The sequence below is a fragment of the Hippopotamus amphibius genome, chromosome 3, assembly GCF_030028045.1.
Source record: "Hippopotamus amphibius kiboko isolate mHipAmp2 chromosome 3, mHipAmp2.hap2, whole genome shotgun sequence".
Taxonomy (NCBI): domain Eukaryota; kingdom Metazoa; phylum Chordata; class Mammalia; order Artiodactyla; family Hippopotamidae; genus Hippopotamus; species Hippopotamus amphibius.
The window spans coordinates 193,778,931-193,791,646 of NC_080188.1; the positions used below are offsets into that span (position 1 = coordinate 193,778,931).

The following is a 12,716-nucleotide window of genomic DNA, read 5'->3' on the forward strand; positions in this document are numbered from 1 at the left end:
AAGGAGAAGTACCCACGGGCCCCTGTGGTATAGCCAAGGGGTGAATTCAAAACTGAATTAAGCCTCAGGAAGATATGAATATTCATATTCTTATGTAAAGAATCTATATAAAACAGTACTATTGATCCAAGTATACGACGACTCAGGGATCGTCACTCCCTTGTGAAAACTTAAATGACTTCGAGCAACCTTATAATTTTCCATTCAGTTCTGATTTTGTAGACTCCAGCAGCCATGCAACAAGAAGCTGTGACTAAAGGCTTAATTTATTGTATTTCCTGTGGCAGGGCAAAGTGAAAGAATGGTGTCCGTGCAGTTTAAGGCATTAAGTGAACAGAAAGCCATGACTATGTAGTTACTTAAGTCAAACAGATCGGATGCATTTAAATAGCTTCTTGCTAATTTGTGTGCCAGTGAGACTCTGAAGTTAAAGTAAATAATGCGAGTAAGAAATGCTTTCCTGGGGTTGAAAATAAACAAGATAAGAATTAGTATAGCTAGGAAATATTACAAAAAAAGAATAATAAAATAAAAGATATTCAAGAGTAAAATTTTTATAAGAGAAAAGTAAAAGAAAATTATAGATTAGCTCAGACTCATGGTGTATGTGTGTGTGTGTGTGTGTGTGTGTGTATGAATTAGAATGCATTTGAGATTAGTGAATAGATCTACATTTGAAAATATATCTACATTTGAAAATATCCAATCACAGGAATACTTACTCTTATTTTATTCATAAATTTAAGTGTACTGACACAAACATTTTCTGAAGCAGTGCCATCTACTCAAAAACGATGCACCAGTGAAGATGATGAGATGAGATCTATGTTACTCTACGTACCTTGCCACGGAATTATTTGCCATTAACTATGAACGGTTCACTTAACACGTCTCCCTTTTTTTTGACTGATGAAATCTCCCTACTTAATCTCCATTCTGCTATGTGTTGAGGACATGCCAAGTTCATACATAGCTAGTAACAGTAGGAGCCAGCTTTTAAACACAGATTATCTGGTTCCAAGTCCAGTGCTTATTTAGTTAGGCAAAATAATTGGATAAATGATTCTTCCTGGGAAAAGGGACAGAAGGAGAATAAAGAATGGCTAGAATACAGGAACTTAAAATCAGTAACAAGAAATTGCCTTGGTATGATAGGCATCAAATATTCAATACACGCATCATACAAAGAAACTGATCATTGATCTGTCTGTCTTATGCAGGATACTGAAGGGAAGAGAATTTTGATATAGTAAATCCACCAAGTAGTAATTAACTCCAAGAATGGGCATGAAATGTTCATGTCTGCTTTCTGAGAACTCTTCTTGCATATTTACTGATGCATTCCAAGCACCTCGATGAGAGCATCTGGACCTTGGTGGTGTTCAGTAAATATCCATAATTCTGGGAGATGATAAGATGAATAATAAAACATCATTCTGGTTCTTTATATTTAGGAATTAGAACAGCAAGGGCAGAAAACACAAATTCGCCATCCATCAACCTTGAGATAATCATTGAAACCACAAGATACATTGAGCGCTCCCAGGTCATGTGTAGAAAAAGAGGAAAGACTATACACATAGCCTTGGTAAATGCCTGCTTTCAGTTCAAGGGTCAATTCCCATCTTGATTCCCAAACAAAGAACTTTGTGATCTGAAAGCAGACGGTGGAAAAGAGAGAGGTGACCAGAAATTGGTAGAGGCTCCTAAAGTGAAACCTAGTGATTAAGAAAAGAGGGTCTGATGTCAGAATGTGATGAAGTCCAAACACAGGTCTGTTACTTACTAAGTTTTTATTTTATCAAGTTAATGTGTCTAAGTCTCCACATTCACAAATGCGCATAATATCATCTATCATGTTAGCTTGCTGTGTGGATTAAATAAAATAAGAAAGCACTTAGCATCGTGTAGGGGTCAAGATGAACACTCTGGGGGAGACTCTGGGGAAACTCCCTGCAGTGAAGCTTAGCCCACCCTTAGGCAGATAATGGAATACTTTCTGGACTCTAAAGATGAAGCCCCATCCTAGGGTAGGAGGTGAAGGCGATCACTGCCTCTCCTTGGGGTCCTGAGTTCTAGAGCCAATCCTGGGACAGGAGATTAGAGAAAAGATTTCAGATGGAAGATCACAGCAGCAGCATCTAAAATGAGTTGTTATAGGCAGAAACTGAAGAGCACAAAGAGAAGGAAAAGAAATAAACCAGAGAAAGGAGTAATTCATGATATGAAAACTAAGGCTAAGAGAATTTTAAGATGTAGGAGATAATGAACCCAGTTAAAGTTTCTGTGATGTTTAAACAAATTACAACTAATTTTAATTGCCAATGATTTTGGCTAAAAGAGATTTTTAGTAATGCAAAGACAGGATTGACAAAGTAGTAGGGAAAAACTGGGGGAGAATAAGGAATAGAATGGACAGCATATGTGAACTCCTGAGTTTAACAGCAATAGTGAAATAAGAAAAAATAGAATAAAAGGGGAGAAATGTCTTAAGATTTGGGGACACCTGAAGATACTTGAAAAGAGAGAGAGACAGAGAGAGAGAGAAACTAGATCTGGAAAGTACAGAAATTGTGGAAGAAAAAACTGGGATTAAGAGGATGAAAATATTTTGATATCTAAAGTACAATTAGAGTTTTTTATTCATAAAAAGGATTGTGAGAAGGATACCTATATTTGGGAGACTCAAACATCTCAGTAAATTGGAGGGAAGAAACTTTACGTACATAGCAAATTGATTGAAGAGTTTTGAAACCTAGAATAAGAAGAAGCAAAGAAGACAGTGGAAAAAAGTTATGAGTCAACTTGCAATTAATTGGCTACAAAGATTCAGAAATGAGCCAAACCTTTGGTTTCCTGCATCTGAAATGGTAAGTTAGAGAAAAAGGACCTAGTGAAGCTTGACATCTGAATAAAAAAGTGCAGAATATATGAATAAACATGTAAAGCTACAACAGAGACAAAACCTACGTTAAAAAAAAAAATTAACTTCACTTGCAAACACAAAGCTATAAAGTTTCTAACCAAATAAAAACTTTGTTCTTTCTGGGATGTGGTATGACCACTAACCAGTGTTTCTACCACTGTGGACCGGGTCTGGACTCATGCTCAAGAAAGCCTTCAGGAGATGCAAAGTGAAGCAACTTGGCTTGTGACATCTTCCTAAAATACTTCCTAAAATAATGTCTGCCAGTTCATTATAAATAAAATTAAACTTTATTTGTGAATCAAGTCAGGTCCAAAACTGGTACAAATGAAAAGTTTTAGAAATATGTGTTTGATCTCATTTGAATTATTATAGTAAGCATTATAAAACATATTTTAATAAAGCAACCATAAGAACCTTAAGGTGAGCTCCCCAAACCATGCACGTGCCAGAGCTGTGCTCTGAGCATTGAACTAAAACTTCAATTTGCGCCACCTGCAGGCAGCTGGGACCAATGAGCAGCTTCGTGCTAAACAAGCATTACCATTTTTTATGTACCATCATGTGAAAAGGGTTGGAAAGCATCTAAAACATTCTTCTTACAGCCCAAGGTGAAGCTTCTTTAGTAAATATTTAGTACATTCCAAAGGAATCAATATAAAAGGAAACAAAATTAGAATATTTAAAAACATAATAGAGCTAGAGCTTTTTAAACTTTAAATAATTTAGGATGTTCAAAATAATTTAATAAACAGAGTCTGCATTTATTACATGGATTGAAATCTACGATGTAGAGAAAACAACAGTCATTCTGTCAAAATGTCAGATATTATGAAAATATAGAAGGTCTCTCCAAAATTCAACAAGCTCAAAAATAGACTCATACCTGTGGTTGGTAATTTTGGCACACAGCTTTTACACCTGTGACTGTGCCCCACACTGCGCTGAATTGTACCATTGCTTTGATATTCAAGATGCAATTTTTAAAGTTGAAAATGTTTCTATTTGTAATAGTTTCTTTAATTCTATTTAATCCTTGGGAGTTTGTATTAAGTACTAAGGCCATAATGGCAATTATTTATGATGATTTACATGAAGAAAATGGAAAATAAAATTAAAAACGCAAATCACGTGAAGATAACATCAAGGTTTCTGGAATATAAGAAGTGTATGTAAACTTACAAAATGAATTATTAAGAATTTTTTTGTTGTAGTAAATCAATGATTATCACAGGTTAATATTATCAAACAGTAAAGTGATCGCTTCTTCATAACAATAAATTAAAGCTATTAAAGAATAAATTCAACATTAAATTGGGCAAGAGGTACCCATCACAGGTCCTATTGTTCCCATAAACATTCCTAGGGGGTCCAACCTACATAAGAAGCAAACTAAAGGTGTGTTTTATATCAAGACCCCCATTCCCTGTCAGTTGTCACCAGCTGATGGCATTGAAATGGCACCTCGCTTGAGGATAGTCTACAGCCAGTAAATGACTAGCTGTAAAATATGTGATTGGATTAGTACTTATATATAATTAGAAGGCAACCAGGTAAAATTAATTTGCAATCCTATTAGGGAAACATAAATACACTAACTTGAAAATAGAGCATTTAAAAGCATTTCAGCTTGTTTTTTAAAATCTGAAGTATTGAATTCAATCTTTAATATTCTTTTTTCTTTAATAACTGAGTTAATATATTAGACCGTTTGAAGAAAGGGAGACAAACAAAATACTTACTTGTGATGCTATTTCGCGACACTGACACAAAGGGAGGGAAAAAGAAACACACAAAATACAGTTTAAACAGTGACTAAACAACACATACATAAAACAATCAGCAGCAGGACAATATACGACAGATACCACAGAACACATCTTCTAATTATCTGATTATTTATCATAGCACTTTTCAATAAAATTAGGTACAGAATAACCTAATTCTTTAAAAATTTGCCAGAAACTTGTTCTTGTTAGATTTTTTTTCTAAAATCATCTTTCCAAGATGTGATAGAAAGTTCATGTGGTACTAGTAGAAAATAAAATAATTGATAAGGGCTTATGAAAGTACTATATTCATGAGTGGATACTGACATAATCATTGATATTCAATAATCATTATTGGTATTAATATCTGTACTTTTAAAAAATTTTAGATCTTGTAATAAGCTTGTTTTTTCAACCCTATATATACATTTAAGTAAGTTTATAGAAATATTCTGAATTTTCACATAGGCTACAGAATCTAAAAATTGATCTGCCCAGTCAATATATAATCCCTACATATTCAGGGGCTATAAAAATCACGCTATCTTGTCCTTCAGTTCTAAGGACTAATATGATCCTCAGCCTTCAAAAGGTAGCAGTGAAATCTCCAATTATATTTTTTGGTGCAATATAAGTCAAGTCCAACCCATCATCTAGCATTCTCACTATTGTCACAGGTATAAAAAATGAATAATAAATATATGAACATAGGCTCCTTGGAACTGTTTGTCTTCGGATTCTTAACACTTGGTCCAATGGAATAAGCTTTGTTTGAGTGAATAACAGCAAAGAATGGGCAGCTCAAGTTTCAAAACTATTTTATCTTAATCCTTACTAAAATCATTTTATTAATGCAATTTTATAAAATGAAACTTTTTAATAATATATTTAAAATATTACTTTCCAATTTAAGGGAACCCTCTTATACTGTTGGTGGGAATGTAAATTGGTGCGGCCACTATGGAAAATAGCATGAAGAGTCCTCAAAAAACTACAAATAGAGCTACCATATGATCCAGCAATTCCACTCCTGCGCATATACCCAGAAAAAAAGAAAACTCTAATTTGAAAAGATACATGATCCAATTTAATTGAAAAAATTAATGGTTGGTAGATAAAATAGTCAATGATTAACTATTACACTATGCACATTTTCTAAAAACACAGGATTTATTGACTATGAAGTTGAACAACAGGGTAAAATATTCCACAAATTTATTGGTTATACTGTAAAGATGTTGGTATTTTAATATGCTTTAAAATGATCTCTTTCTAAATTCTAGGAAAATTTTCACTGGTTGTAGTTCACTTTGAGAAAATGTGATTTTCATTACACTGGAAAACTGAAGGAAAATACAGTTTCACATTTTCTTATAAAAAAATAGAAATAAATATTTTTACTAATTCAGAAGTTTTCAGATTTTGGAAAGATAGTGCTGTATCATATGCTGAATAGTAGGTAATACCCTCAGAGGGTCTTGGGTGGCATTTTATAATGAAAATTAATATTTCTGTAATAAAAATATGAATATTCATTTTAATCAGAATAAGTAAACACTATGAAAAATCTCACAACGGTCCAAGTGAGGTTTTGCCGCAAAATCAGTTTAGTAAGCTTTTTGAATTTGAGAATTATGGAGGAAAAATTGTGGACACAAATATTGTTCCCCTTTGTCTCCAAACAGAGACAAGTCCTTGTCAATCTTCTGTTTTTTTGAACCAGGAGAACCTGACATTTGTAAAAATTCCCTGAAATAGACATGTAGAGAGTGGTCTATTCCAGCTTGGGGATGTGCGACTAGATCAAAAGGGGCCAATCCAGCTGTACCCTACTCTCCAGGGACTGATTTTCCAGGCCCTGTACCACCCCCACTGCATGTCTGTCTTTGTATGAATCCCCCTTTCCCCAATTTATAGCCCACAAGAAAAAAAAACCAAGTAAATGTGCCAGGACTTTTATAAAGTTCATTATTTTAACTATGTGTATTTTTCATCATCATGTGTCTTTGCAAAGATATCTGCTAAAGGACTCGGTGCTTCCCCTCCCTCCATGGCCAAAGCAGTGATATAACTTAAGAAAACTTTTTTCTCTACATAGCAAGTATGGGAAAATACTGAAGTCAGATTAGGAAATGATGTGGCATGAAAACCTGCATCTGCCTTTAAAATGTATTTTTTTCAACTCCATGAATAAACAAGGAAGCAAGACCTAGATTTTTTATATTCATTTATCCCTCCTACATTCTTATATGAAATGTTGGCATTAAATTAAAAATATTTCATAGACTAGAATAGAACTGAATATTTAAAAGTATAAACTGAAAAAAGGATCAGTGAGTGAGTCTGATAATGAAATTTTACGGCTAGAAATGTATTGGTTGTTTTTATTAGTTATACATACATAGTTTATAGTCAGAAAATGTTATGGTTTTGAAAAATAGCACCTCCCACCATTATCTCTTTTGTTTTCCTCTTGTAGGACCCATTTACTTTTACCTCTTTTATAGACACGTATGTCCTTATCTTTGTGTTTCTATATAACAAGTTTGACTTATAAAAACATTTCTTAATTTTTTTCAGTTTCTACTTTTATCTACTGACTTCTCACTCTGGAAGAAGAGAAATTAACCATCTTTTCCATTTACCATTGCCATATCCCATCATTTCAAAATAGCTGAAGTGTAATTTTGGCTAGATCAAAATTCAGGACATATTATGACTAAGTACAATTTACAGGTGAAATATGTGGGAAATGTGGTTACTACTCATTTCCTGTATAATTTTTTAATATTGGTGGTGGTGATACTGTATTCCTAGAGGTAATTACTTATTTCTATTAATTGCTTCATTAGATTTGTACTTGGTATTCCATCCTAAACTCTGGCAATTGTCTAATCTTTCTGTAAGACAGTGAGACGCATCAGGTATCCTACAGCTTTCACTTCCAGAAAAAATACCCCTGAAACCTTCTGACCTGCTCCAGGTTGCCCTTTTGCCTGGTGGTCCTTCATCACCATTCTGACATTTGCCTTGGCCTCATACTTGTTGCCAGGCTTCCACAGGATGTCTGGTTTCTTTGCATGCATGATTCCTTCCTAGGTTTACTCATTCATTTTGGTGGGAGCAGTTTCTTTAGAAAGCAGGCATGGGAGAATAGTTTTGGAGAAAATATTGAAATATGATTAATCCTACCCTTACACAAGTTTGGTACTTTTGTCTGAATATGGAATTGTACTTTGGAAATGATATTCCCTCAAAATCTTTGGGCATTGTTCCATTGTCTTTTGGCTTGCAGTGTTGCTGGTTGAGAAATCCCAATAAATACTCTGAACATGACCTACCCTTTGGTTTCCTCTCCCACCTCTTTTAAGATCTTCTTTCCTTCATTGTTCTGAGATTTTATGATGCTGTGCCTTGGTGTGAGCCTATTTTATTCACTGGGGTGGACCTTTGGTGATCCTCTCCATTCGGAATATGCTTCTGTTCTAGGGTTATTATTAAGCCATTAAGCTGATATTTCTTGAATTTGCTTCATTTCCTCTTTACGGAAGTCTTAAAATTCAGATCTTAGACTCTCAGACCTCCTGGACTAGTTCTCTAACTTTATCTTATCTTTACTATTTTCCACATTTGAATTTTTGCTCTAAGTTTCTTGGTGGTTTCCTCAACTGTATGGTACAAACTTTCTCACTTCTGCTAGCATATTTCCAGTTCCCAAGAGTTCTTTTTTATTCTGAATGTTCCTTTAAAAATATAGCTTCCTATCTATTTTTTATCCTTACACTTTCTAATCTAGTAATATTAATTATAGCTTTTCAATATAGAACTTTCCTAATACATATTTGACATATCCTATAATTCAACCACTTTAAGTGTAAAATTCAGGGATATTTTAGTAAATTTACCAAGTTGTACAACCATCACCATAAATCAACTTTAGAATATTTCCATCACCCTAGTAAGTCCCATCACATTCATTAACTGTTAATCTCTATCCCCTCCACCTCCCCCCATCTTAGGCAATCACTAACCTACTTTCTGTCTGCATGCATTCACCTTTTTTGATGTTTCACATACTTGGAATCATACGATATGTGGTCTCTTGAGTCTGTATTCTCCCACTTGACCTAGTGTTTTTAAGGTTCATCCAAGTCACAGCACACATAAGTATTTTGTTTCTCTTTACTGCTAAATGGTACTCCACTGCATGGATATACCACTTTTTGTCTCTCTGTTCACTAGTGGAAGGACATTTAGGTTGTTTCTAGTTCTTGGTTATTATGAATAACACTGCCAAGAACACTCATGTGCAAGTCTTTGTGTGGATGTACTTTCATTTCCCTTGGGTAAACACTTAGGAGTTGAAGTCTTTATTATATTTTGTGTTTTATATTTCCTTTTCCCTCAGTGATCTGTCTTTCCTACAAGTTCAGTCTTCTTGTCCTGTTCGTTTATTTTGGTATCCCTATTTCATTCTATTCCCTGAAATAGGGAAATTTTAGTTGTTTTCTTATATTAAGAGTAGAGAGCTAATAAATTGATTGAGAGCTCTGGGTGGGTTATTTTTAGTGTGAGTTTCATGGTCTCCTGACTACGTTATTGACCTGGAGAATCGCCCATGTCTGTATCATTAGGGCTTTCACTTGGCTTGGTCAGATTCCCTGAGGAAGGACTCTTCAACCTGCTGCTGAAGGGTAAAGTACATAGAACGTACATCTGCGCTTAGCTCTCTGAATTCAGTGCGGTACTACTGCCTGCAAACAGGCAATGTCTCCCAATCCACAGACCATCTGTGTACCCTCTTCATAGAGTCAACTTTCAAACTGCCCATGCGGGGTGAGGGACAGTAACACAGCTCTATTGGGAAGAATGGGGACCTTAGAACCATCTAAGAAAGATGTCAGGTGTTTCAATTCTAATTATTGAATGAAGTTCCTACCTCCTGAAATCTGGTATCTTTAATTAAAGTAAGAAAAAAATTGGCATTTTGAACAATAATAAATGATTTGAATTCTAACATTTGCATTTTCTTGAACACTTGATGCTTGGGAGAGAAGGTGGAATGTATGAATCAATCTTTCAATTTCATTAGATCCACTAAACTCTTATTCCGTGTTTTTTTATAGTCAGGAAAAACAGAATGTTTTCCTCTTCACACAAAACCCAATGTCTTTACTGAGTGAATATTAAATTGAAGTTCCTCTCTTTCTTTAAAAAAAAAAAAGTAGAACATTGACTTAAGGGATTTTCACCTTATTGGTACTTTTGCAACTTGCAAAACTATAATCAAAGGTAGATAATATTCATTATGTTAACTATCTCTTAAATATCTCTAAATATTAAATCTCTTAAATAAGGAAACATAATATACTCATTCTTTTAACAGTGATCAGGGAAAACAAATCTTTCTCTAGATGAACTTACATCCTTTTGTGTATCAAACTACAATTACTGATATTTTAAAACTCAACAGTTCTATTTTTGCCTTACTTGCCAGGAAAATAAAAGTAAAATTTCTTTTCAATTGTAGCAGTCAGTTCATTTCAGATGTAAAATAGCATTAATTTCTCTGCCCATATTAATATATTTTGCTGTAAAATTGCTTGAAAGTCCTAATTTTATCTTTTTTTAAATTGCTTCTTTTTTTCTATTATAGGAAGAATATAAAATTTAAGTACAAATATGTATTCCAAAAGATGAACTGAATTCAGTATAGGAAAACAGCAAGTATTATCTTCATTTAACCCACTATCCTTTTATTTTTCCGAGACTGTATGCTTTTAATATAAGCTAAAGGGTTGGGGATTTATAAACATTTTGCTGGTTTGTGATAGGAAGAACTGACCAAAATGTAATGTTAAATGCTCCTGATGACAGTACAAATACTCAGTTATCCTTCCCCCATCAACACTGTAAACAGCATACAACATCTCTTAACAATATAAAATGACTGACATGGATATGAACTTGACCAAAGGCAGAATTTACTGTGTTCAAATTCACAAAGTCCATGTTATAAGATAAAAACAGGATAGTATTCTGCTGTGTGAAAATCTTCTTTGTACTTATCAAGTTCAATTAAGAAATGGTTATTTGCTTAAGTGTGAAAGTTCTATTTTCTCTTAACCTTTCATTAAACAATAATTTTTTGGATGCAGTGTTCTTAAAATTTTAGGCATCTCTGGCCAAACTTTCTTACACATTTAACTGTCTGGTATGTTTCTCCCATCAGTCATTCCTGATTTTCTCTGATTTGGTCTTGCTCTTTGTGGTGTGAACCACAGGAACCACGGCCAATGACAAACTCAGATTCAGCAGCAGAGATGGCAATAAAGCTTCTTTTAGCACCTCTGAAGCTGCAGTGAAACCAGCAAAGAGCATCTCAGAAAAACTGAACTATTTTCTTCTGGCCTCAATACCACTGACTTAAATGTCAAACTATAAATTGTATCAAGAAAATAAAAATCTCCTTCATTTCCCTTATGCTTTCTATAAAGCTCTTCTTTTCCACACATGGATTCACTGACTTTAATCACAAGCTGGTGTAATGACTACATGACTATTAAAATGCATGTAATTAATCTGAGCCTCACAGTTGAGGTTCTATTTTGCATAAGACCAAAGAAAGAAATGGCTAACAAAATTTTTGAATAACTTTGAGGTATCCGAAGAAGAAAAATATTTCAAGAATATAAAATATAATTTAGAACCACATAGTGTGACCAAGTAAAAATGCGGATATGTTTACGGTCTTATGCAGGCATCAGAAGTTCTGTTCCATTTTAATAGGCTCTAGTTTGCTTTTACAATTAACTGAGCTTTCCTCAGGGAGGGTCTGGCTTGCTCCTGGAGTTTTTTCTTAGCTTCAAAGTAGTTCTCAACCTAGAGTTTGAAAAACGTGAGTTTCATGCTTCCTAACTTATCTTTGTTTTCCTTCTTTCCAAATGCTAATATGTGGAGTTGAAGATTATATTAGAAAACGAGATGGCTTGCCCTGAGAACTTTTCTTATGTGTCAGAAGGTTGCTTAGAATGAACTTACTTTCTGAAAACCTACAAAAGGCATTCAGAGCCCGAAGTCCACATACTCTAGAATATCCTTTAGCCCACATTATTTTATGAAATTCCTGACATAATTTACATAATTTAATGACATATTTCAGAAATAAATTTCTAGGTTTAGGAATGGCAGTATTCACTAGGATTAAACGTGAAGACACGAATATTTTGATATTTGCAAACCTCAGATGTAGTAAGTTTTTGTGATTCAGTCCTGTAGATCCCAATGGGAACATCTCCAGTAGAAGAACATAACTTCTGATAAAGTCTGGCATAAGTCCGTATCCATAAGTCATCCTCGGTGATTTTCATCTATAACACATAGGCATTATTTACATAACAAATTTTTAAGAAATAAAAAACCCAATGGTTATTTTTCACTCCCTGAAAGGTAGATTTTATTGATATTTTGAAATCTCAAAGAGACATTTCATAAGAGCTCATCCATGTATTAAAGTTATTTATTGCATTCCATCCAAGCCTTATCCCTGGGGTTCACGCAAACTTAAGAAACCAACCGCTCCATTTGCCTCAGTGTGGCATTGTATTATTTCCGTATCAGTGGGCAACATCACTGGTAATTGATTGGGAGTTGTTGGAAAATCTGTAAAGACTTATTTGAATGTTGCAATAACTAGAGGATGCTACTGGAATTTAGTGGACAGGGTCTGCTGATACTACAAATCTTGAGGTGCAAAGGACACTCCAGCACAGAAACGAAGTGTCCATCCAAAGCACTACCAGCACCCATACTGAGGAAGATGTGTAATAGTATGGCGTACAGGACTCACAGACAGAAGGCACGAGTGCTGCTCCCTCTCTGCTAATCATGAATTTGAATTGTTAGCAAGTGACTTCATGAAAAACACTTGAACATAGTATTCTTATCTATAAAACAGAGGTTAAATGGCATGATCACTGTTTTCCTTGGCAGTATAGCATCCTACGTCAGAAACTGTCAGT

At 34.4% G+C, this 12,716-nt stretch overlaps 1 protein-coding gene across 3 annotated transcripts in view; it reads right to left on the reverse strand.

Moving 5' to 3' along the window:
- Positions 1-12,716, reverse strand: part of KCNT2 (potassium sodium-activated channel subfamily T member 2) — a 371,544-nt gene that overhangs the window by 29,656 nt on the left and 329,172 nt on the right. For 2 of the 3 annotated variants that reach the window (XM_057729619.1, XM_057729618.1), the window contains one exon: positions 11,937-12,065. In XM_057729619.1, the coding sequence (XP_057585602.1) occupies positions 11,937-12,065 (129 nt within the window). Of the gene's footprint in view, positions 1-4,668; positions 4,690-11,936; positions 12,066-12,716 lie in introns of all 3 variants that reach the window. The other variant, XM_057729620.1, reaches the window with a different exon arrangement.